The sequence below is a fragment of the Toxorhynchites rutilus genome, chromosome 1 (assembly GCF_029784135.1).
Source record: "Toxorhynchites rutilus septentrionalis strain SRP chromosome 1, ASM2978413v1, whole genome shotgun sequence".
Taxonomy (NCBI): Eukaryota; Metazoa; Arthropoda; class Insecta; order Diptera; family Culicidae; genus Toxorhynchites; species Toxorhynchites rutilus.
In genome coordinates, this window is record NC_073744.1 from 191,643,790 (window position 1) to 191,668,112 (window position 24,323).

General features: G+C 40.2%; 2 protein-coding genes across 2 annotated transcripts; one reads left to right on the plus strand and one right to left on the minus strand.

Annotated features, from left to right (window-relative positions):
- Window positions 1-239: 239 nt before the first annotated feature.
- Window positions 240-20,966, minus strand: LOC129762559 (phenoloxidase-activating factor 2-like). The gene is made up of 4 exons (XM_055760951.1): window positions 20,613-20,966; window positions 7,500-7,624; window positions 1,037-1,636; window positions 240-971 (listed from the first exon to the last, which is right to left on the minus strand). Exons 1-4 carry the CDS (start codon window positions 20,802-20,804, stop codon window positions 347-349), a joined length of 1,542 nt encoding a protein of 513 aa, XP_055616926.1. The 5' UTR covers window positions 20,805-20,966; the 3' UTR covers window positions 240-346.
- On the plus strand, window positions 5,274-7,277 carry LOC129762560 (mitochondrial import inner membrane translocase subunit TIM44). Its single transcript, XM_055760952.1, has 4 exons — window positions 5,274-5,421; window positions 5,537-5,644; window positions 5,740-6,401; window positions 6,459-7,277. The coding sequence occupies exons 1-4, from the start codon at window positions 5,419-5,421 to the stop codon at window positions 6,985-6,987; spliced, it is 1,302 nt and encodes a 433-aa protein (XP_055616927.1). The 5' UTR covers window positions 5,274-5,418; the 3' UTR covers window positions 6,988-7,277.
- Window positions 20,967-24,323: the final 3,357 nt, after the last annotated feature.

Sequence of the window (24,323 nt, forward strand, 5' to 3'; positions counted from 1 at the left end):
CGCTTTGCACGAACCCTTCATGCGCTGTCGTATACACCTCTTCCTCAGGCAGACGAGACTGTGCTTCTACCACACGGTGAATGCTCCGTATGCACACTTTATGCTTTCGCTCATACAATCATACGGAATCACCAAAACTCAGATGTGTAAATAATGTCATAATGCGGTCGTGTTGTAGTCAAGGATTTCTGAATTTTATGTAAAATGGTTGTCTTAGTTTTGTTATTTTACTTACGTATCCAACTAAACTACAGATCAAATATGTACATGTATTGCTTACAGATAATTATTACATTACAAAATCAGTCATTCGTAACATGCGCAAATAACAAATGAGAAAAACTCGCTAAACAAAATATAGTACATTATCTTCCAACCCATCAACCACGTACTTTATCCACGTGGAATGATACGCAACGTTAGCGAATACCCCAGGACTTTCAGATCCACAGCCGATGCTCCAAGACATAAGGCCTGCCAGTGTGTAACCTCCATTCACTTCACACACCAAAGGACTCCCGCCAGATCCTTTGCAGGAATCCAGACCCGGAGTTCCTCCGGCACAAAGAACACTTTCATGCAGTTGAAATCTGCGTCCAAGAGGCGAACTTTTCTGCATCCTCGTCTGACAGTGATTCGATTCGATGAGATTCATCCCCACGAACCGCTGGATGGGCTCTTCTCGGTCGGGATTCTTTGGAGTCGCACCCCAACCCGAAAGAAGGCAGTCACTTTCTTGGAAATTATCCCCAGTGGATGGAAGGCACACCGGACCGACGTTTCTCGCGGAATCGTTGAATGAATTGTTGACTATAAGGATGGCAATATCGTTGTACAGTGACCCGGAGTAGTAGTTGTGGTGAAGAACGATCCGATCAACCGCTCGCACCTGATTGGGAAGTTTCTCCTGGCTATGGCGGCGATCCCAATCGCCTGCTGTAATTCGGAAGTTTTTCGGATGATTGCGGGCGCTGAAAAAAAGGAGAAATTGATAATGAATTTAGCCAGAGGTCGGTTATTGTCGTATGGGTATTACTTGGCGACGCAATGACCAACGGTGACAACCGCTCTGGGTGTGACCAACGCTCCACCACATTTGTACACGAAGGACCCATTGTGAACTCGTTCTTCGATGTAAACCGTCCAGGGGAACTCTCCGAAGCTGACCGCGCCACTGCGGTGCTCCTCCAGACTTTTGCCGTCATCATCCGGAAAGTAAACGCGGCTTGAAAGCGACATCTGACGGCGACCACACTTTTTCGCTTTTTGAGCTTGCGACGGTTTAGAGGTGGTGGGAGGCGTGGGTTTCGTGACCGGAGGAGAAGGACTGGCAGTGGTCGGAACTGTTGCGGGGATGGTTTCGAAGATGAATTCGGCCTCTGGCTCAAAGTGTTGCGGTTGACCCCCTGCGGTAGGGTTATTGAACTGTTGCAGGAGAGATGATATTTCGTTCAGAAGGGCCAGATCTGGAATGGCTTGCACTGGTGTAGCATTCAAAGGAAGGTTTAAGTTGATAGCAGATGCTTCGTGTTGTGCACTTCCGGCTGATGCCGAAGCATATGAAGACGAGGTGTGATGCGTGGGAATGATGAGATTACGCCTGCAACACGTGTACTCACGTCCACAGAGACCATCTCTAAAAGTAGAATGAGTTTATTTAAAATGCATTGAACATGGTGATGGGCACATTACACATTCAATATTTTTATCAATATCACCAAATATGATAGCATATGGATAGGAATAGTGATCTCGTAAGTTGTACACTGAATTTTTTTTATGCGACTGATGCGTGGGCGAAAAAAAATCGCTTCAAAAAAAATCGCGTAATTTCGAGCAGCTCGATTAAATAAAAATCGCATAATGTCGAGAGAATCACGTAAAAAAGATTGCCTCATCACTGGCACGCGCTCGTCATAACCACACTTGCCAATGCTCTCGCGCAAAATAAAATCACGCAAAAAAAAAAGAATCCAGAGTATAGAAGAGTTTCAAGAAATATAAACAAGCCGCGAGAAAAAAGAGCTTATACTTAGATTGGTGTCTAATTACGAATCTACGTTATTCTGATAAAAATCCGAGATTTGTTCATTTGTTTCATTTCTTTCTTGTTCAAAAATGTTATGATCGCAGATAATAAAAAAATTATAGGAGGTTGTGTCCAAGATACGACCGCATTGTTGACGTAGAACTACGCTGTTATATTATAAAAGTCGCTTGTTTAAACCTTGGGATATTATTCTATAATGCTGTGAAATTTTAGAAACAACTGTTTAGTAGAACAATCTCTGAAATTTTTTTTATTGTAGAATCAGTTCACGATAATTGACTGATGATTCATTCTTGCCTTCGTTGAACAATACACTGGCTGATCGTATGTCGCAATTTATTTCATGTCAATGCATTGAAAATTTACCTCGAACGCTATTCCGGTGGCTTTTTTCGCAATTGACATAGACTCGGTTACAGTCGATTATATCAATATATCTTTGGCACCGCGAGGAAACAACAACAATAACAACACTTGCAAGTATCAAATATCATGCTACATGTTATTTAGTATTGCCTCAGTGGAATTGCACCTCCAGACATCGTTCGTACAACGTAAACAAAACGCCAAAAAAGCATTCGCCATAGCATGCATACAGAGCCATACATTGGTGGCTTGAAACTACTAGGAATATAAACACTTCTCATCATTTTGCGCTATTCTCAAAAGAAACACTTGTGTTTATATTACTGGCCTCGAAAAAAGTTGCATTACTTTTGCTACTGGCAAGCGAAACCTAATCACATAGAAAATTCCTGAACGACATTCACTTTCTTGGTGATTAAACAAGCATTGTTCGATGCGAAGGCCCGGTTCAGTGCAAGCGCTTTTCACTGCACCAACATCGCGTGCATCATTAGATGACGCTTGCCTCGAAATTTTATTGCCCCCGGCCATGCGTTCGTTTTTTGCAGGGCTCGAGCCAGCCTTCCTCTTCTTCTTGCTCATCACACACTATACGAAGCGTCCAATTTATGACGCGGAAATAAAAACACACGATACGAATAACGCGAAAAACGAACTGGAAAAACCACACGACGATATCCAAGTTGAATTACCACTGGTGGGGTCCAATCTTAGATCGAAGCGCAGCGAAAGCAAAGGGAACTGGATTGCTCAACAGTCCGATGCCGAATGAAAGTTTGCCTCAGCGAGATCCAATGTTTATACTCTAGGCAAGTATTCCCCTTCATTCTTCTTCTTTTCCTTTGTTCACGGTGACTTTATATCCTAAGATTTCCCCTTCGTTGGTCGTCGATAAGTTGCTCGTTATTGACAGCTCTGTTCGGAAAAGCACACAAATGGACTGAACAAATGTATGGGAAAATAGAAACGCTTAAAGTTTTCATGAATTTTAACCATTTACAAACCAAGGGATTCTAATGTATAACATATTAAATAAATATTAGGGAATTTCCGATTCGTTTAGTAAGTAAATCGCCAAAATCCGTTCGAGGCAAAAATAGTTATTAACGTTAACTTTATTTCATAAAAACGTGACCTGTTTTCTGATTTGGCACCCTTAATGAAAGACGTAGTTCTACGTCAAAGAAAAGTTTAGCCAGATTGAACCAATATAAAAAAATGTCACCTAGAGTATTGTTGCCTCTTAAATTTTTGTCCTCCATAACCAAGTATTTCTCAATCAATACCTCCTTTTCATGCTGTGAGACTATCTTTGTTAATTTCAGATTCAGAACCTTTAATTAAGTAAAAAGACGGGTGGGTAATGTCGGGGACATAACCGGAGAGACGTAGGACTGCACCAAGGGGTGTCCATTATTCGAATATCATGGAGCACAGATCCCAGAATGAGCAGCTTTTCATGTACAAAATTACAGAAAAAAAATCAAAGGATAAAACAAAACCTCGGCCCTCAGCAAACACTCAAACGTTTAGATTCAAATACGAAAAAATCCAAATTTGTCGTGCAAATGTCGTGCGGTGCAAATGTTGTAGGAGTTATTGTTCAGCCGGCAGCGAACACACAGTTGATGGCAAGCATATCGTAATAGGAATTTACCGTCTGGTATCGTGATATAATTGGGCTTTGCACTCCTCATGAATAACTGTGTTCTACTAGTCAAGCCCTTCATTTCATACCCATATTGATGGGGTTTAGAGAAAATATGTAATCCGCCATTTTGTGGTGCCGGCCATTTTGGATTTGCATTTTTCATAAATAACTGTGTTCTACTAGTCAATCCCTTTCATTTGATACCCATATTGATGGGGCTTTGAGAAAATATGTAATCCGCCATTTTGTAGCGGTCGCCATCTTGGATTTTCAAGATCATGAAATATGCAGTTTTATAATGACTGCAGAGATAAAGGTGTATTCCAAATTTCAGATCAACCGGTCAACAGGAAGGGGTTCATATTCCAATTAATGTGGTACAGCGCTATAGACAAGCATGTTACATACAAGCATATCACAGCTAAATAAATCCGTCTGAAAACTCCAGCATTCGATCAAATCGAAAGCGATTGGCCTCTCCTGCATTCGGCGCGACGCTTCCAACGCTTTTAACACACATCGAAAAGCTTTCCTGCTCCACATCGCATAGAAACTCCTGTTTCTCCCTCTTGCGGTATCGCACCGCATTCATCCCCTGCAAATGCAGCGATATGTCTTATGCTCAAAATCAATCTCAAGATAGCGTCTTTCCTGCTTGGCGTCCGATGATAGAATGCACCACCAACGTTGTAGCGACCGCCTATATTTATCCATAATCTCCTTTTCGTCCCCCACTTTCACCTTGTCCATACGTTTCGCTCGTACCCGTGATTGTTTGTAATGAATAGCTGTTTGTTGCGGGAGTGCAGACGAAATGTATGGGAAAGTAGGGAATTCTTTCTTCCAATTTTTTATCAATTTGAACTTTATATGAGCTGAGAACCCGTAATGTGTAGCATATAAACTATTGCTGAAGATATTTCCTATCAATGTGTGTATTTGGGACCAAAATCCATTCATTAATTGAGGAGGTATTAGCGTTCAAAAACTGAACACTTTTTCACACTGAAATATTGAAATGAGCCCCTATAATGAACGGTTAGACGTAGTCCTACGTCAAAACCGTTTCACTCCATCAATAAACGGCCGATTTAAAATTATTATATCGACTGCGTTTTTTCGCAGTTTTGCCAACTGAAAACTAAGTTCCCTTTTTCGTCATGTCTCGCTCTCTGTCAGAATCGTACTGTCATCCGTTCAGTGTGAAATGAAAAGTTGTGGATAGTTAGCGTAATCGTGGAGTCTAGTGACAAAAATGAAATTTTGTTAATATTTCTTTCTCGATTCATCGATTTGTTACGCTACGATCGTACTTCATTAGCTGTTTAACTATTGTGTTTAGGTTTCAACAATGGTGAGTGCCGTTCTCAAGCCACAAATGTTGTATTAGCCGGGAATCGATTCCGATATCGAATCATGCGGTTCGTCACGATGATTTCAACCTTGAATCGTGTATTTTTTATTTGCAGCAACGACTGTTCCGGCCGGGACGCTCGGTCTTCCGCCAAGGGAAGGGCCCGGTATTGGCCAGCTGCCGGGCGCAGCAGAATGCGCCCTCTCTACATCAGTGTGCAGTGGTGAGTCCGGAAGTCGTGCAAGTGATTGCGACTGTTGTGATGTAACATCACCATCACATCACAGATTGAACTGACATAAACCCGATTATTTCCAGTGCTATTCGTCACGGCGGCCAGGCTTCCTGTCGCGAGTGATTGATAACATCAAGCAGGAGATGGACAAAAACAAAGAGATGAAGGAGAATCTGAAAAAGTTCCGCGAAGAGGCTCAAAAGCTGGAGGAATCCGAAGCACTGAAGGCGGCCCGACAAAAGTTCAACACCGTCGAGTCGGAGACGTCAACAACGGTCAAGGACAACCTGGAGAAACTTCGGGGGAAAGTGTCCGAGGTGCTGGATGAAGCTGCCAAGACAGATATCGCCCGCAAGGCGGGCAAAATTGGCGAAGAGATCGGTCGAACTGCTAAAGGGATGGGTGAAACGATAGCGGAGAAAGGTCAGGAACTGGGCAAGAGTGGGGCCTTCAAGGGGATATCGGAAGCGACGAAAGCGGTTCGGCAGGAGATCGACAGTCAGGGTATTTCGGCACGAGTTTACCGAGCGCCGGAGCGACTCCGGAAGAGAATCGAAGTCAGTATGGCCGATTCGACGAGGGTTTTCGAAGCGAACACGGAAGCGTTTGGAGTCGAGCTGCATAAAGATAGTAAATTCTATGAGAGTTGGGAGAACTTCAAGAACAACAATGCCTACGTGAATAAGGTGCTCTCGTGGAAGATAAAATATGACGAGTCGGAAAATCCGATGATTCGAGCCTCACGGTTAGTGAATGATTGAATTTCAAAATGCATTCTCAATTCAACAATGAATCATTTCAGACTCCTCACCGACAAGATGACCGATGTAATGGGGAACCTTTTCTCCAAAACCGAACTCTCGGAAACGCTCACCGAGATATGCAAAATCGATCCGAACTTCGACCAGAAGCAGTTCCTACGCGATTGCGAAAACGACATCATCCCCAACATCCTGGAGGCGATGATTCGGGGCGACTTGGAGATCCTCAAGGATTGGTGCTTCGAGAGTACGTACAACATCATTGCCACGCCAATCTCGCAGGCCCAGAAGGCGGGATACTTTCTGGACTCGAAGATTCTCGACATCGAAAATGTGGACCTGGCGATGGGGAAGGTGATGGAGCAGGGACCGGTGCTGATTATCACCTTCCAGACGCAGCAGATTATGTGCGTAAGGGACAGCAAAAACTCGGTGGTCGAGGGTGACCCGGAGAAGGTGATGCGGTGTAATTACGTGTGGGTTCTGTGCCGGGATCCGACCGATCTGAACCCGAAGTCGGCGTGGCGGTTGATGGAGCTGCAGGGAAACAGCACGGAGCAGTTTGTGTAGATAAGCGCGTTATGAGAGAGAATGAAGGCGAAGAGTTCATTCCACGGACAGTTGTTCATTGGTTTGGTCCGTGGAACTGGAACTCGCGGTCTCGTGTTCTGTGAGAGCCTCTTCAATCCTGAATTTTCGAATCATCTGCTCAGGAAAGGGAGGCTACGAATGATCGAGAATGAATGTACATTATGCTTAGTTTTATTTGATAAGTTTGTAGAGATGCTCGCTATATTGAATGTATGCGGAAGAAAAGAAACCTCCAAGAGTAGCGTAGACTCAATAAATGATAGCTACTCATTTTATCTCGAACAAATAGTTCAATATTTCGATGACAAAAAAATCCATTCATAGTAGATGCATTTCAATAGATTGTAATCGATTCAAAACATTACACGAACACATTACTGCAGACATAGTTCCGGATTCATGCGTATCCTAAAGTTTTTTCGTATATTTTTATCTAATTGTTTGTTATCGACAATCGACTCGAAAATTTGAAATCCGAAAATTCATCTTACCTTCCCAAGGTTCCCCCAGCTGAGCTCCGGCATCGGTCGCTTGGTACGCATATGCAATCTGGTGAGTCGTTCGTTGTATCCGATAATACGTTTTCGCTCAGGCGAATCGAGTCGATATCGGTTTCCTGTTTGCAACGAGAAAAAAAAACTATCATTAATGGGTCTGATCACAAACGTCACCTCACGGTGAAAACGATATGAAGTGCATTGCATACAACTCATTTCGTTTTCACCGTGAAGTGACGTTCGTGATCAGGCCCAATGCCTAAGGTTCACACGCACTGACGAAACTACCCATGCAGCATCAATCATAGGGCCCTATTATACAAATCGAGGCGATAAGAATTTTGCTCGTTAGCTCTATTTTACTATTATAGAAATCGAGCAATTCGATAGCACCGAGCGAGTGATAGCTATCGATGCAAGTGTCAGAAATTTTCGAGTTGTTTGGTTCGCTTTTTGCATATCTTCAGAGAGTTATTTTGTTTTGGTTTGCGTCCCTGATACTTTCCTTTGGGAAACATTTCAGAAACGCTTAAATATATGCAATTTTCAACACATGTTCGTTTGTTTTGATCAGTATTTATTTTACGGTGCTGCCAGAATAGTCTATACAGGGTAAGTGTTCAATACATCATTATTTATATTAATCATATTGTAAATTACAATGCAGAATTTACTTCCAGCGCATATTTCAGTGGCTGAAAATGAGTGGACAGACAAATCACCACCAGTACGACTCGTTGAACCAATGAAAGCGAATGTAAACATTGTTCGAGTTTTTCTTGGAGGCAGTTCAAATAGAATCCCTGTTAAGGAAAAGTGAGAGGAATTCAGTGAGGAGATTTTCTTTTTTATTGCTATACTATACCAAACTTTCTATACCATATGCTAAAGCTGAAATGTCTTGCAAAACAATAATGTTTTTTTTAAATTACAGATTTGGATTGATATGAGGTGAAAGGTAAAGAAAACACTAGCACACAACATGCGAAAATTTAGGGCGACAGGTGGTGGCCCAATAAAATAAAGCTATTGACGCCGCTACAACGAGAAATCGACGCTAAATGAAAATTACATGCAAAAAAATCGTTTTGCTAAAAAAAGTGGAATTCATGCGTGACTCCTTACGGAATTCCATCGACTGCAGTTGTGAAAATACATGAAAAAGTTCATTTTATAATAATAATATTTTTTGTAAAACAAATTATTCCATGAAGTCGGTTTTTAATACACATCCATGCATGCATTACACCCATTAAGCTTCATTCGTAGAGGGAATATCAGTTTTCTTCAAAACATAACCATATTAACACTTTTGGAAATATAGATATTTATAATTTTCATAGCCGATGTCCCAAAAAAAGATTTGGCATCCTTTCTATAGTGCTTTGTGGAACATTTCAAACTCGTTTCAAAATATTCCATTACTGCCACTGACATTCGAGCAGAGTAACGAATCGAGCTGTTTTCCTCGATTTCTATAATTCCAGATTTTACTCGGTGTGATAGTGATAGTGATTGTATCGAATCCTCGATTCGATTTCTATAATAGGGCCCATAGTAACCCATGAGTCAGCAGAAAAAAATGACAGCTCTATCAGTTGAACCCTAACCGCGATGGCGAAAACAGTGAAGCTACTCCGCTCAGAAGTGTGCGCGTTCAGAGAACGGTACCCCACCGCGTCGAAAACGGACATCGTGCTGCACTTTGTGGATGCCGGATACGCCCGTTCCCGCATTTACAACATCTTGGCACCATTGGATAACAATCAGAGCATCGAAAGAAAGTCCAGTTCGGGACGGCCGACGACCCTGAGCGACAAGAAGCTCCAAAGGATGCTGAAGAGGAAGTTGAAGGTAAAAGTGACTACATAGCTACGTGCGCTTGGCCGGAAAGTTGGTACAACCGGCCAAATAGTGAAAAAGTACCTGGCAAACATGGACATACATGTCAGGAAGCGGAAGTTCCGTCCACTCAGAGCTGCAGGCAATGGCACAGCGGCAGCGACTGAATAAGATGGTCAAGTCGATTTTCCCGGCGAATGATGTTTATTTCACACACCAAGTTCCCCAAGAAAGTGCTGCTGTGGCTGATAATCAGCGAGAAAAGGATGTCAAAGCCGCTCTTCTTTAGCTCCGGACTGGCAGCGAACAGGGGAATTTATAATGCGAAGTGCCTACCGGAAGTTGCGTCGTTCATCAAGAAATATCATAAGGGCGAAGACGCGGTGCTCTGGTCGGATCTGGCGTCGGCCCACTACTCGAAGCGATCGTTAGAGGAGATGGAGCGGCTGAATATCGATGTGGTACCCAAGTCGGCGAACCCGCCCAACGTCCCCCAGCAGCGTCCCATCGAGAATTTCTGGGCAAACCTGAAGCGTAAGTTCTACTCCAACAATTTTGTCGCGAAAACTGAGAAGGAATTGATGAATAAAACGAAGAAAGAACTCACAAACATGCCTACATGCATGTTTTCGTCCGCCATGGCGAATGTTCCGGTTAACTGCCGGAAGGCCGCTCGCAAGGGCGTAGATTTTTTTTGCAAGTAAGCTAATATAATTAGCTTCCTGTATGACATATATTACCGAGGAATCACCCAACGTGCTCTGAGAAGCCGAATCACCCTTTCGTTACTGTTGGTAGGTCAATGGGGAGATGCTTATTGCTGTACGACTGGATGTGAGTACCGTGCGTGTGTATGTGCATCAAGTATATGCATACATGCTGGGATATTATTGTGAGGCTTAAAAGGCGATATTGGCAAGGTTATTATTATACCTTATGGTGCCACACACTTCCATGAGAATTTTATCAAACTCAATTATCTGTCTTAGTTCCTTTCATCACCATCCGAAAAAGTCCATTTTTTTATGCAAACGTTACCAAAATCACGGTTTTATCTCTACATAATAGTCAATTAACTTTCACTTTAATGTTGAAATATTTCACTTTTGCTTGAAACAAACCATATTTAAAACATTAAAAAATTAATTCCGAACTGTATATAATCGAGTCTAAAATTGTATATAATCGAATCATATATAATCGAGTCCGACCTGTATACAGCCATTCCATGTCAAACCTATATAGTGGTTCTTAGATTTTCGTCAAAAGTGGTAATTTTGTTCTTTATCGCAAAACATTAAACCCGTATTTTGACATAGGACTATGTCTTCGATTTCTTTATAGGGGGGTGACTCTACGAAAAATGTAACGATTCATTAAGAGTTTTCAAACGCATATTACTCAAAGTTGTTATCGCGACACATGTTGTGCTTTATACCATTGGACAGCAAATTTATCCAGAATTTTTGGCAAGAGACATGAATAGTGAATATAGTAAAAAAATAGTTAACAGTTTGACAATTCAAATGGGTATGTTTGTTTTCGATTTTACTAGTCTCGTTTTCCCCCACAACGCAACGAGCAATCTTTTTGCCTCCAATTAGGCGTTAACTCATAAAGTGATTAGATACGTATTATGAATTATTCTCGATTGGCCGATAATAGGCATTTTTTGATTTGTCAGAATAAATGGAGGGATGATCTAGGAATGATCTTGAAGATGATATTGGATGATTTCACTCTATATTCCCCAAAGTTTTGACGAGAGCCTGGCTCAAAAGGCTAAGCGTCGATAGAAATTTTATTAGATTGAAGTTTAGGTTGTTGTCCAATCAATTTGTGCTCAATTCACGTTCAACGTGTAGGTCTTGCTACTAACAAATTAATGGAATTGTGGTCCAGGATGTCATTATATCGAGGATGTTTTTTGGTTATGTAAAAAAAAGCAATTAATGAATTTAACTGGCTGCTGATTTAGAAGTTCAAAAAGGTATACTCACGCATATGTTCATGACTTCCATTTGATGTATCAAAAAATACAAAAATACAGATTTTGAACAATGAAAAAACTCAATTCAAGTTCAATTACTACACACAATCACAGTCCAATGTCAAGATCGCGTCCGTCCCTCTAGGCCCAGACCCATCAACTTTTTCTAATTAGGGTGACCATTTCCATTTTAGGGTGGTCCAACAAACCAACTTTTTTTTTAAATGACTTTTTTCAAGAATTCATAACATTCGAACTACTACATTGATTTCGTCTACCGATATATCGAATTGAAAGCAATGAGCTAGTGTTCTTTGCAAAAATATTACACTTTCAAAAAATGGATTTTGTTTTCATAATTGTTGATTGTATTTGTTTTTCATAGTTTATATGTTTTCGGGACTAGGGGTGTTATATTTTTCTTGTGTATTTTTTGTTGTTTTTGAGTTATGATTTTTCAAAGTTTAGATGTTTTGGTTGCAACAGCATAACACGTTGACTGCCACGTCAGTGACCGGTGACTGACACCGAGTTTTCGCTCAGTCTGCGTCAGTCACTCCTGACTGACAGTATAACATATGACAATGAAAGTAACTAATGTAAGCATATAAGGTTATAAGCTATCCCTTTCGAACAGAAATACCTTCCACTACGATAAGGAACGATGGCCTTAATACGTTTAAAAATTTCCATAGAGTCGCTATAAAACCGTGGCACTCAACGTGTTAATGAACAGACAATGGGAACATGGGAAATATATTTTTTTTGCAGGTGTAATATTTTTCATCGTGTATCCTTCAAATGGGTTAGATGACATAACGTGGTAGAATCCGGTACCACATTCTTTTCAAAAATGTACACAAAAATAACATTACTACCCTTTTCTTCTGTTTATTCAATCAAGCAGAAGAAGACAAAGAGTCATCATGTACCATTTTTAAACACAAGTCCAAATAGTTAAGACCTACATAAATATAAGCCTTAGTCAAATCAATCTATGACTCTAAAAATATATTATACATAAAAATAGCATTATCTCCTTCGTTACCACGTTGTCCGGAACATTGTTTGTAATAACTTTATAGCCCGGTAAGATCGCGACTACTCAAGCTTTCATAATCTGATATACGTGAGTGTACCCTTTCGATCTTCTAAATCAGCAGCCAGTTCAATTCATTAATTGTATTTTTACATAACCAAACAACATGCTCGATATTATGACATCCTGGACCACAATTACATAAATTGTTAATAGCAAGCTCTACACTATAATAATGTGAATTGAGCACGAATTGATTGGCCAACATACGATACAATAACTGATAAATACCTATTATCGGTAATGGAGAATAACTCATTATACGCCTCAACTCACATTGTGAGCTAACGCCTGAATCTAGACAAACATATTGCTCGTTGCGTCGGGGAGGAAAGCGAGTGGTTAGTGCAATCGAAAGAAAACATACCAATCGTCAAATTGTTTTTTGACTATACTCACTGTTCATGTTTTAAGCAAAAAAATACTGGATAAATTTCCTTTCTAATGATATATAACACAACATATGTCGCAATAACCATTTTGAGTAATATGCGTTTGAAAACTCTTAATAATTCGTTACATTTTTCGTAGAGTGACCCCCATATATAGAAATCAAAGACATAGTCGTATGTCAAAAAATATGAAAAAATATAGGTATTTATGGTATATATAGGTACCGAAACCATAAATGATGGTAATGGCCCCGCCACCTTTTCCTGCAGAAGTTTAAGCAAGACGAGTTATCTAGAAGATTTTTTTTCTGCAGCTTTGAAAACAGTTTAACAGTTAAATCATGTAAACTAATAGCAGTACCGGTAAGTTTCTTCGTTTTCTTTCAAAAATTGATGCTTCATTCTGCAAAAATGGTTACAAATTTTATATTCAAAGTATTGCCAATCGCTAGTCACAAACTTTTTCCCATCTTTCTGGCAATTCATGGATCCCTTCGCGGAAAAAAATCGGCCGGTTTGTCGGCTAACCACGGACCGATCCAATTTTTGACTTAATCAAAATTGGAGAAGTGCTGGTAAACCAGGCCATGTTGCATTGATCGAAAAAGGTAGCAATCTGACGGAGCAATGTCTGTAGAATACGGTGGGTGGGATGGGACCTCCCATATCAGCGTTTCCAAGTATGTTTTGACCGGTTTCGCGACATGCGGTCGAGCATGTTCGTGCTGCAAAATAACTTTATCGTGTCTTTGCTCGTATTGTGACCATTTTTCCTTCAGTGCACTGCTCAAACGTATCAATTGTCGTTGGTAGAGGTCCACCGTAATGGTCTCATTCGTTTTTAGCAGCTCAAAGTACACCACACCTAGCTGGTCCCACCAAATAGACAGCATAACCATCTGGACGTGAATATTCCGCGCGGCCGTCGATGTTGATGAATGGCTGGGGTATCGATGCATTGCCCGACGTTTAGGATTGTCGTGATGGACCCACTTTTCATCGCCAGTAACGATTCGATGCAAAAAACCCTTTCTTTTATGCCGTTGGAGCAATTGTTCGCAAAAAACGGCGTTCGACGTCTCGTGACTTCAATTCATACGGCACCCAATGTTCTATCTTTCGGATCATTCCCATTGCTTTTAAACGATCTGATATGGTTTGCTGAGCTACTCCAAGTGTATCTGCAAGTTCTCGTGGCGTTTCTGACGGATCTTGATCGAGTAAAGCCTCCAATTCTTCATCTTCAAACTTTTTTAGGCGGTCCGTAACGTTCTTCGTCTTCCAAGTCAATGTTACCACTTTTAAACCGTGCAAACCACGTCTGACACGTTCGCTCGGTTGGAGTATGGTCACCATAAAGTTCCACCAAAATGCGATGACTTTTCGCAGCTTTTTTCTTCATATTGAAGTAATGAAGTAACATTCATCGCAAAAATCGTTGGTTCCAAATTCGACATACTCGAAGTGTTTACGCTTCAACTTTTTGACATATACTGAAAAAGACGCGCAATGACAGTAGATTTCCAACGAAAGTATGGATTCACTGATTCACTGGAATAATAATCAAGTTACGCCATCTGTTGTAAAACCAAAGAAACTTACCGGTGCACATATATAAAACAAATACAATCAATAATTATGAAAACAAAATTTATTTTTTATTGCAAGTGTAATTTTTTTTCAAAAAAAATATTAATGCCTTTGCCAATGCCAATGAGCCTTTAATTTGACTTATCGAATATTGAAATCGGTATAGTAGTTTAAAAGTTATGATTTTTTGAAAAAAGTCATTTTTGGAAAAAAGGAGAAAAAGTTTGTGTTTTGGACCTCCCTTAAATGGAAATACAGTCAACTCTCCCTTACTCGATGTTCTGTAACTCGATATTTTCCCTAACTCGATGAATTTCATGGCACCTTTGATTTTACATGCATTCTTCTCTCCCTAACTCGATACCTCCCTTTTACTCGATGCCTCTCTTACTCGATGTTTCATTTTTCCATGGATTTTTACCTCGCTAACTCGATTGATTTTCGCGTACTTGTTTTTGTGCGTTTCTAGCTGTCATTTCAATTGCTCTTGAAAGTGAAGACGAAGTGTTCGTATTATCAAGGATTTTTTTTTCAAGTATGGAAAACCAGGGAAAACCTTTCAAGCGAACGATTAAAACGCTAACCATAGCGCAACGTTTGAGCATCATCGAGCAGGTCGAAAAGTATGGGCGAAAGGTGTCTGAAGTTGCAAAAGATTTCAGTATTGCACAAAGTACGGTGTCAACACTATTCAAGCAAAAGGAAACATGGCATCGGATGGGAAAATTGAATGTGGACAATAAGCGTATAAGGTTGGTTGGGAACGAGAAGCTGGAACGGTCAATGGAAATTTTTGTCAATCAAGCCAGAGAGAATAATTTACCTCTCTCAGGTTCTATTCTTCGGGAGAAGGCTTGCGAATTTGCCCAGAAACTGGGAATTCCCAATTTTAAAGGAAGTTCTGGATGGCTAAGTAAATTTTTAAAACGGCAAAAGATGACATTTCGGAAGCTATGTGGCGAGAGTGCCAGTGTAGATCTCAGTGTAACGGACAACTAGATTTCGCAAACCCTACCCAGTATAATCGCCGAGTATGATGCACGTGATATCTACAATGCAGACGAATCAGGACTTTTCTACAAATGTTTGCCAGACAAAACATTTGCATTTCGATCAGAAACTTGCCACGGAGGAAAATATTCGAAACAACGTCTGACAGTCATGTGTGCAACCAACATGAACGGAAGCGATAAACTACCATTGCTGGTCATTGGAAAGAGTAAAAACCCACGGTGTTTCAAAAAGAAGAAATCATTACCAGTGATATACGAGAGTAACACCAAGGCCTGGATGACCTCTATTCTTTTTGAGAAATGGATTATGCAACTTGATGAAAGATTTTCCAAAGAAAATAGAAAGGTATTGATTCGGGAATTATGTGTAATGGGAATGTATCATACTTATATCTCTTTCTCCTCAAAGGTGGTCATGTTCGTTGATAATTGTACAGCGCACCCAAAATCTCTCCAACCAAAGCTTAAATCGATAAATTTGCAGTTTTTTCCACCAAACTCTACTTCAGTAGTTCAGCCGCTGGACTTGGGCATAATCAAGAACCTGAAACAGTACTATCGCCATGAATTAAATAGTAAAACGAAGACTGCTAGAAATGGAGGATACAACGGTATTTTTTTCCTGTTTACATTCATGTTATTCAGCACTCATACTGTATTCAAATATACTCTAGGACCCTTCAGATATATCGGTATCGGATGCAATTGAATTACTTTCACGCTCTTGGATAAACAAGGTTAAATCTGAGACTGTTCAAAATTGCTTCAGGAAAGCCGGATTTTCCATAAATGATGATGATGATATTCCGCTGGCAGAATTAATGCGTCGTGAGCTTGCTGCTGTCGACAGTGCAGTACCATTCGATTGTTCATCGTCATTCGATGAATATTGCGAAATCGATCAAAACGTTATTTGCTGTGATCTAATGACTGATACCGATATACTGGAAAGTGTTGAAGAAGCTGAAAAAAACGTTGAAAATAGTAGTCCTATGGAGTTAGAGGAGGTTCAGGAAGTTTCAGCCGAAAACTTCTTTTCGTGCTCATAACAAAAGACGAGACATACTTGATGCTAGAATTCAACGGGTACTTTACGTTCCCCAGGTAAGCGATGACGTCGAATATATCATCCACTTCAAGTTCTCGAAAAAGGTCCTTCTCTGACAGACGTGAAGGGAATGTCCAAGCCGCTCTTCTTTCGAGTCATATGGTGAACGGGTAGATATATAGTACGAAGTGCTTACTGGAAGTTGCGAAGGTGATGTGGTCACAAAAGAGACAGTCGACAGTCGACAGTCGACCACCAAAGCCACGAAAAGGTAAAAGAACGCGCTGACATACAGCTATCCATTGGTCATGGTTGAGGTTCAGGCCAACTTCCATAAGACCGCCCAGCGCTTCACTTACGATACTTCATCAACAACCCTACCTCTTCCTGTCGAGTATACACTAGTTCTTCGGACTTATATAAAACGTTAAGCCCTGACTGAGGTAGGGGACCAAAGATGAACTTTTCGTCTGACTCACGTTGATCCTTGCGGATCAATAGGGGGCTTTTATAGAAAACATTTTCCAATTTTGTTGCTGTGGCTTCCAGTTGACACTCTCTAAACAAAAAGCCCACTGTCGGTGCGATGAAGCCAGCTCAAAGTATAATTCTTTGGATGCACTCTTGAACAGTCTGCCAAATAAAAGTTTTTTATTGAGGTTCATCCATTTAAGAAAATCAACATAATCAAGTTGTAATATTGAAATATATTGATATTGTTGGACATTTTCGTTTCTTTTGCCAAATGCGGGACGTAATCTTACGCGGGACATTTTGTTGAAATGCGGGACTGTCCCGCGTAACGCGGGACGTCTGGTCAGTTTAATTATATGGGTCTGATATGGAATGACTGCAATGACGTACATATAGAGGTGGAGCAGTAGGCGCAGTATATCTGTATTGGCAAGCAAAATAGTGTGACCTTATTATTTGCATTCAATATGGAATTTATATGGATGAAACAAAACAATATTAAAAGTACTCATGGTTGCATGATAATTTGAGCCAAAATTCTCATGAAATCATTCAACTGTTTGGCGATTATTCTCTCACATCATAAACACCGACACTGAGAGCCTTCGAATCATCAACATAGCGTTAAAATAATAAAGCTTCGTTTGTTTCATGGAAGTGGGGGAGGTAAAAAGGGCACATGGAAATATCACATTTGTCCGTCTTTTTCGACTTGATTTCACAAATATTCACTGCAGGCTATCACATTAGCCTCATATTCAGCGGGTACTCTAAAAAAAATATTTTTTTAATTGACAAATTACTTCCTGAAAATAGCATTTTTACATGGATGCGGTGGGCAATCAAGGATAAACACAACGAGTGACGTCACTGTTTGAGAAATAGTTATGGCAGCGCATGCTATGTCGCTCAAAACTCTACCATCTTCATTACCTTTTTTCCAGTACATTGGAATGACTGTATACGAATCCAGAATTCACACCTTTGTAGTTTCGTACACTCATTTAAAGCGGACCTTACACGGTCAACTTTATTGACAATATGATGACATTTGAGATCATAATGAAAGCTGACCATGGCCGACGACGCAGAAATCCGGATTTTCTGATTTTCGAGCATCAATATCGTGGCATTTCATATGGATGCATGATGTTGACGTTTTACCTCACGGACTTCCAGACTGAGCTGCCAGATATGCAAGCGCACATTTAATTTTTGTTAGTCTTTTTTGCGATTGCAGTTAAAATTTATAAACTACTGAAATTGTAGGAATCATAAATGGAAGCTTTTGGTTTGGAAAACTGATACTTTGAATAGCAAAATACGGTACTTTTCACGATACAAATCAAAACTTCAAAGTAAACTGACAATGTGATGGTGAGAGAGTGGATGAAACTTAACAACGTTTTAGGAATTTTTTAACATTGAATTCGGTCATTCTTTGCGCTAGTGAGCGGGTTGTGTGTTTCTTCACACTCCGCTATAAAATTTGGAGAATGAGAAGATCTGTTAATTCAAGCTACAGTAGAATCCCGATTATCCGTGGAATAGTCGGGCAAACTCACCGCGATTAACGAAAATCGCGGATGACCCATTAAAGGACAAAAAAACGCAAACACGAAAAGAGATGTTTCAACATAAAAACTATGTTCTATCAATACAGAAATCAATCAACTATCCATCTATAAGGTCGTGTACATCAGTGGCTAAATAATGTAAAAGCCATGACCACAACAAAAGTGCATGGGCCTACCACTCACTAACAAATTCCGGAAAGGCCTATTGATTTACTATGGAACTCGCAGTCACGAATAATCCGCAGGGCGGATCACCCGCTCGCGGATAATCGGGGTTCTACTGTCATAGTCTCATTTATGGAATAAAAACATTTGCTTGCAGATAAAATAACTTGCATATATTTTCGCAAACTAAAATAATCTGGCATCTCTGAAACTGAAAGGAACAGTCTGTATTTGTGAAACGAGTATTATGATGTATTTTTGAGAAGAAAAACCGAATTCTAAAGTGTAAATTATGAATGAAAATCAACTTTTACGAATCAAATTAGTATTCTATATGAATGCAAATCACTTTTTTTCTGCAAGTGGTGAGAAAATTCCATACAAAAATTATGTCTGAAATTGACGTTATATTATAATAATACATTTTAGTAGGAATATCTGAAAATTCAGGGGAAATAGGTTAAGTTAAGGTTAGGACTACGCGCTTCAACTAATTAAATAATACCAAGTAGATATTTTCATTCAATTTTACCAATTGAAAATTGCTTTTTAGCCTTCTAATCTGATAGAGAATAGTTTGGATCCCAAACTCAAATGTCGCCACTAGCCATCGCGGATATTTTCGTTGTCTTGGGTTGAGGGCGATATTGACCGTGTAAGGTGGAAAAATATTGATTGAGGTTAGATGTTGAAAGCCTAGCTGTCACGATATTGAAGACACTTATTGTCAATCCGGTTGATCGTGTAAGGTGCCCATAAGACTCATCTGTCAACAATATCCGATTATAAATATCATAAGTTCCATGCACATTTTTGTGTGTTAAAAATGATGGATTTTGTGTCTATGTACTGTGGTTTGCGGACATAATTGATTTTCGTTTTGCTCTAAACTAACAATACGCTTCCAATTCACATAGCATTTGATAGAAGTTTACGACGAGTATGCTCTCGACAACTCGCAATGTTATGGTGGTTCAGGAAGCATAAAAGTGACCATTTTTATGTGAGGAACGAGGAACGTGCGTAACCACCGAGTGTGTTTGAAGATGCCGAGTTGCCAAATTTATTAGACTAGACGATGACCAAACAAATATTCGCAGACAAATCAAATGTTGGCCAAGCAACGATTTTATACTCCAAAAAAAAAATTCCAATATCAGAAAAAGCAAAACAAAGTGTTTTTTTTATGACAATGCTCCGTCACACCGAGCGCGACATATTTTTTTCAGTTTGGAATTGCCTGATAGATGGAGAAAATGTATAGCTTTCAACGGTACTTACTTTGAATGAAACCTTCTAGACCATTTACGGACGATAAACTTGTATTTTAAATGAAACGGTTTCAAATGCATACACCTGGTAACATCAGAATTACCGAAACTTGTACAATGAAAATGATTTGTTTCTTCCTAGCGCATTTAAGTGTGTTCAGGTCAATCAGGAAGAGCAATTACGAAGTGTAGAAACTATTCGAGGTAAAGCACAAACCCAATACCATGAAGAAGCTGATCAGCCCATGAAGGTACATTTTGAACAGCTTACAATGCCAATCAACGGGGAGAGTTCAACAAAATGCTGGACAGAAAAAATACTATTCGCGGAAGGGGAGTTTCCTTTCGAGTATTTCACGTTTTTTTGCTTTTATAAGGAAACGCTGTTTGGTAGTATCGTGGGAATCACAGCACTTCAAAGTGTGTCAAGAATCTTTCACAATAAAGCATTTATTATTATGACCAGGCGGTAGTCCTTCCCTCTCGGTGATTTACTGGTCAATGAAAAATAACATACACAGCATGAATCGCCTCTTATCGCAACTCGAATCGAAACGCCTTGATCTTGCGAGAAAGCTCAATACACTCTGCTACGCAGCATCATCGCTTGAAAGTAAAGCACTACAACAACGGTCGATTCACTCACATTGTTCACCACGATTGCCTTAACGTCCTTCTCCTCACGATAATCTTCAGCCTTCTTAATCAAATTTGAGTTCATCCACCAGAAGCTGCCATCGATTTGGGCACAAGCCGTCGGTAAACCCGATGGTCCAAATATGCTCCGACAACACATGATCAGCAGTAGGGCTTTCGAAACCTCCAACACACTTCCCATTGTTGAATTTCACTTGACCACACGCACAGAAAAATAAGAAAACAGTTAAACGTTCTCGATCTTCTTTTGGGAAATGAAGATGCACTCGCGGAAACGTTCGATTTGCACGCGCGACAAAGTAAACCTTCTTCGATCAACTGAACGGGCAGCATAGAAGAATTGCAAAATTTATTAACTATCAATTTTATGCCCCTCGCGGTCCGATCCTTCCTACCCTCCGCTCACGACGTTCGGCCGATCGAATTAAGTATACCTCCGATCGGTGAGACAGAGAGCGAGGCGCCTCGCGCCACTTCCACACGCTGGAGAACTCGCACGTTAGTAGTAACCTTCAACCGGGCACTTGACTGACTTCTTCTCGGTGACGAATTTGGAATTTGGGAATGCGCTGCTAAAGCTGCGGCGAGAATGTAGAAGATAGATACTGCACAGCAGAGAGAAAACGTAAACGACCTTGCGCAACTGCTGCTTCTTACTTACTTAGCGGGCAGAAGCCGGATTTTGAATTTCGAGCACGGAACTATTACGGCATGTCCCCGGTACGATGTTAGTCATACGCGAAAACATTCAATCAAGGAACTGGACCTAATGATGGAATAATTATTCTTGGGGATTCGAGATTCTGACTGGACTTGACTATATTTAGGTGGTAGTCAAACGTGAGTAGGATGAGATTGGTGACAAATAGATGGGTTATTTACCATTTTTCGATAAGAATTGTCTCAGCTTTGTCGGAAAGTTGCGCATGGTTTCAGAATGAAATGAAGTAATATATTCTTCATACTTTGAATACACTCAATTGATTAGAATAATCCCACTTCATTCTTTCCTCAAAATAGTTATATGTCCATCAACCTACCAAGAGGATATAGTCACGAAAAACTGCAGGCTTAGCGATCATAAAATACTTTTAATTAATTTGAAAAAAAAATCGAAAATTACTTATTATTGAGATTTGCACTGGTTTTTTCAAGAATAGTGTTCGGATAAGTTTTTAGACAGACGAAAAGACGCTTTGATAACAGCTTTTACGCAGCTTCAAAATTATAATTTTTTTTACATTCCAATTCGGCAATTAATTCAATTGCTTACTTTGCAGTGTTCCTTCTCTGAAGTTCCACCCAAAACCTGGCTATCTGACTACCTATGCCTTTCAAATCTAGCTGGAAATATTTAAGACGAATCCTGTACAATCCTGTGTGGTACAGGTCGGACTCGATTATATACAGACTCGATTATACAGTGACTCAAATCCGTAATAGTGCTCCACCATGCAGATCTATTTTCCCTACTTTTGATGGTCGAGAACAAGCTTTCGGAACATTCTATTTAGATAAAATTATAGTGTCATATATGTAAAAATCTCGTGTCACCATGTTCGTGGTCAAACTCCCTCGAAACGGCTCGACCGATTTCTGTGAAATTACGCACAAAAAACTTGGTAGACATAAGAATAGGTCGTAAACTATATATGATACAGCTAGAGTACCGATTAAAGGGTGTGTCACATCAAATTGCATCACGGAAAAAACGCTGTAGAAATTCGCCCAGTAGACCGATCCTTTTGAAAATTTTTGACAGTAAAATAAAAACTATTAAACAACTTTTGGCATTTTCTTTTTATTCAGACTTCGAGCTCAAGCCCGTATGCTCGCACTTTCCTCTTTACCCCGTCCATAAGGTTCTGTACAACGTCAGGTTGTAGTTTTTTTTTAACAGAAATCCATTTTCTCTTGAAGTCCGTCTCCGATTATACAACTTTTGGGGTCTTCCGGAGGGCCTGCTTCATAATCGCCCAATATTTCTCTATTGGGCGAAGCTCCGGCGCGTTGAGCGGGTTCATTTCCTTTGGCACGAAGGTGACCCCGTTGGCTTCGTATCACCCCAACACGTCCTTTGAATAGTGGCACGAAGCGAGATCCGGCCAGAAGATGGTCGGGCCCTCGTGCTGCTTCAATAGTGGTAGTAAGCGCTTCTGTAGGCACTCCTTAAGGTAAACCTGCCCGTTTACCGTGCCGGTCATCACGAAGGGGGCGCTCCGCTTTCCGCAAGAGCAGATCGCTTGCCACACCATGTACTTTTTGGCAAACTTGGATAGTTTCTGCTTGCGAATCTCCTCCGGAACGCTGAATTTGTCCTCTGCGGAGAAGAACAACAGCTTATTGGCGACTTCCCGGACCGAACTTCTCGGATCACGTCTAAACTGCTTAACTACGCGCTTGTGATCTTTTTCACTGACGGAGCATCCATTTTTGCCGTTCTTCACCTTCCGGTCGATGGTTAGGTTCTCGAAGTATCGTTTTAGTACTCTGTTGACCGTGGATTGGACGATTCCCAGCATCTTACCGATGCCCCGATGTGACAACTCCGGATTCTCGAAATGAGTGTACAAGATTAATTCACGACGCTCTTTTTCGTTCGACGACATTTTTCCAAATTTACGAAAAATTGACAGTGAAGCATGGCCAACGTGATCTATACACTCTTATCTGATTATGAGCGAAAGCTGAAGATATAATTCCTAAAAATTAAATTTCTACAGCGTTTTTTCCGTGATGCAATTTGATGTGACACACCCTTTACTTTACAATTAATTCCGATTAGGGTGGTTCTATGCCAAACAAAAAATTCTAAATAATTTTTTTTATTTTTGATTTTTTTTTCTTAAATTTGGCTTCAAAAATATAAATAACTTGAAATTTTCACCACGACCCCCTATTTTCAAGCGCGATTTTAGTATTTATGTATCAAAAAACAAATAATTAAATCGTCGACGAATTTATATACGTTATTAAATGACAGATGGTGCTACAACCGCTTCTTCGAGCTTTCATTCACATATTGACGTGGGACTACGTCTAACCGGAGTATATGGGGGGTAAAATGAAAACCTAAACACAGAATATGCAGGAAAAATTGAAAGATTCCTAATGCTTATAACTCGAACATTTCTTACTGGCTCAGAAAGATGTTTGCATCAATTGATAGGGAATATTTCTACGTATTTATCGCAATTAATAAAATGTTATTTTTCATTAAATAAACAATTGAATAACTGTAAAATGTTAAGCGTTATCTAATCGCCCTAACTACTTCGTTTTGATTGGCCCGATTCACAGTTTCCCCAACACAGCCATCATAACCAATCAGTCTTGGGGAAATCAGCATTTCAAATACATGGAAGTATGGGGACTCTTGTTCTCACCGAAATGTGTTCCCTAACACAGACTTCAAAACCAAGCAGTGTTGGAGAAATCGGCATTGCAAATACATGAAAGTCGGGGGTATTTTTGTTCCGACTGAAATGTGTTTCCCTAACACAAGCTTGGAATCCGTGCGTGGGGAAATTGGCATTGCAAATATATGTAAGTCAGGTGAATTGTTTTCCGACTGAAATGTATTCCCTAACACAGACATCAAATTCATGGAGCGCGGGAAAATTGGCATTCAAAATTCATGCAAGTCGGAGCCATTTTTGTTCCGACTGAAATGTGTTCCCTAACATAGATTTCAAATCCA

What these genes read in the sequence shown, in the direction of transcription:
- LOC129762559 (XM_055760951.1), bottom strand. Translation starts at nt 20,804, where the DNA reads ATGGGAAGTGTGTTGGAGGTTTCGAAAGCCCTACTGCTGATCATGTGT. An exon ending in GCTGGGGGAACCTTGGGAAG is followed by an intron (nt 1,637 to 7,499) that starts GTAAGATGAATT and finishes TTCTACTTTTAG; the next exon opens with AGATGGTCTCTGTGGACGTG. An exon ending in GTTGGTCATTGCGTCGCCAA is followed by an intron (nt 972 to 1,036) that starts GTAATACCCATA and finishes CCTTTTTTTCAG; the next exon opens with CGCCCGCAATCATCCGAAAA.
- LOC129762560 (XM_055760952.1), top strand. An exon ending in CTCTACATCAGTGTGCAGTG is followed by an intron (nt 5,645 to 5,739) that starts GTGAGTCCGGAA and finishes GATTATTTCCAG; the next exon opens with TGCTATTCGTCACGGCGGCC. An exon ending in CCGATGATTCGAGCCTCACG is followed by an intron (nt 6,402 to 6,458) that starts GTTAGTGAATGA and finishes GAATCATTTCAG; the next exon opens with ACTCCTCACCGACAAGATGA.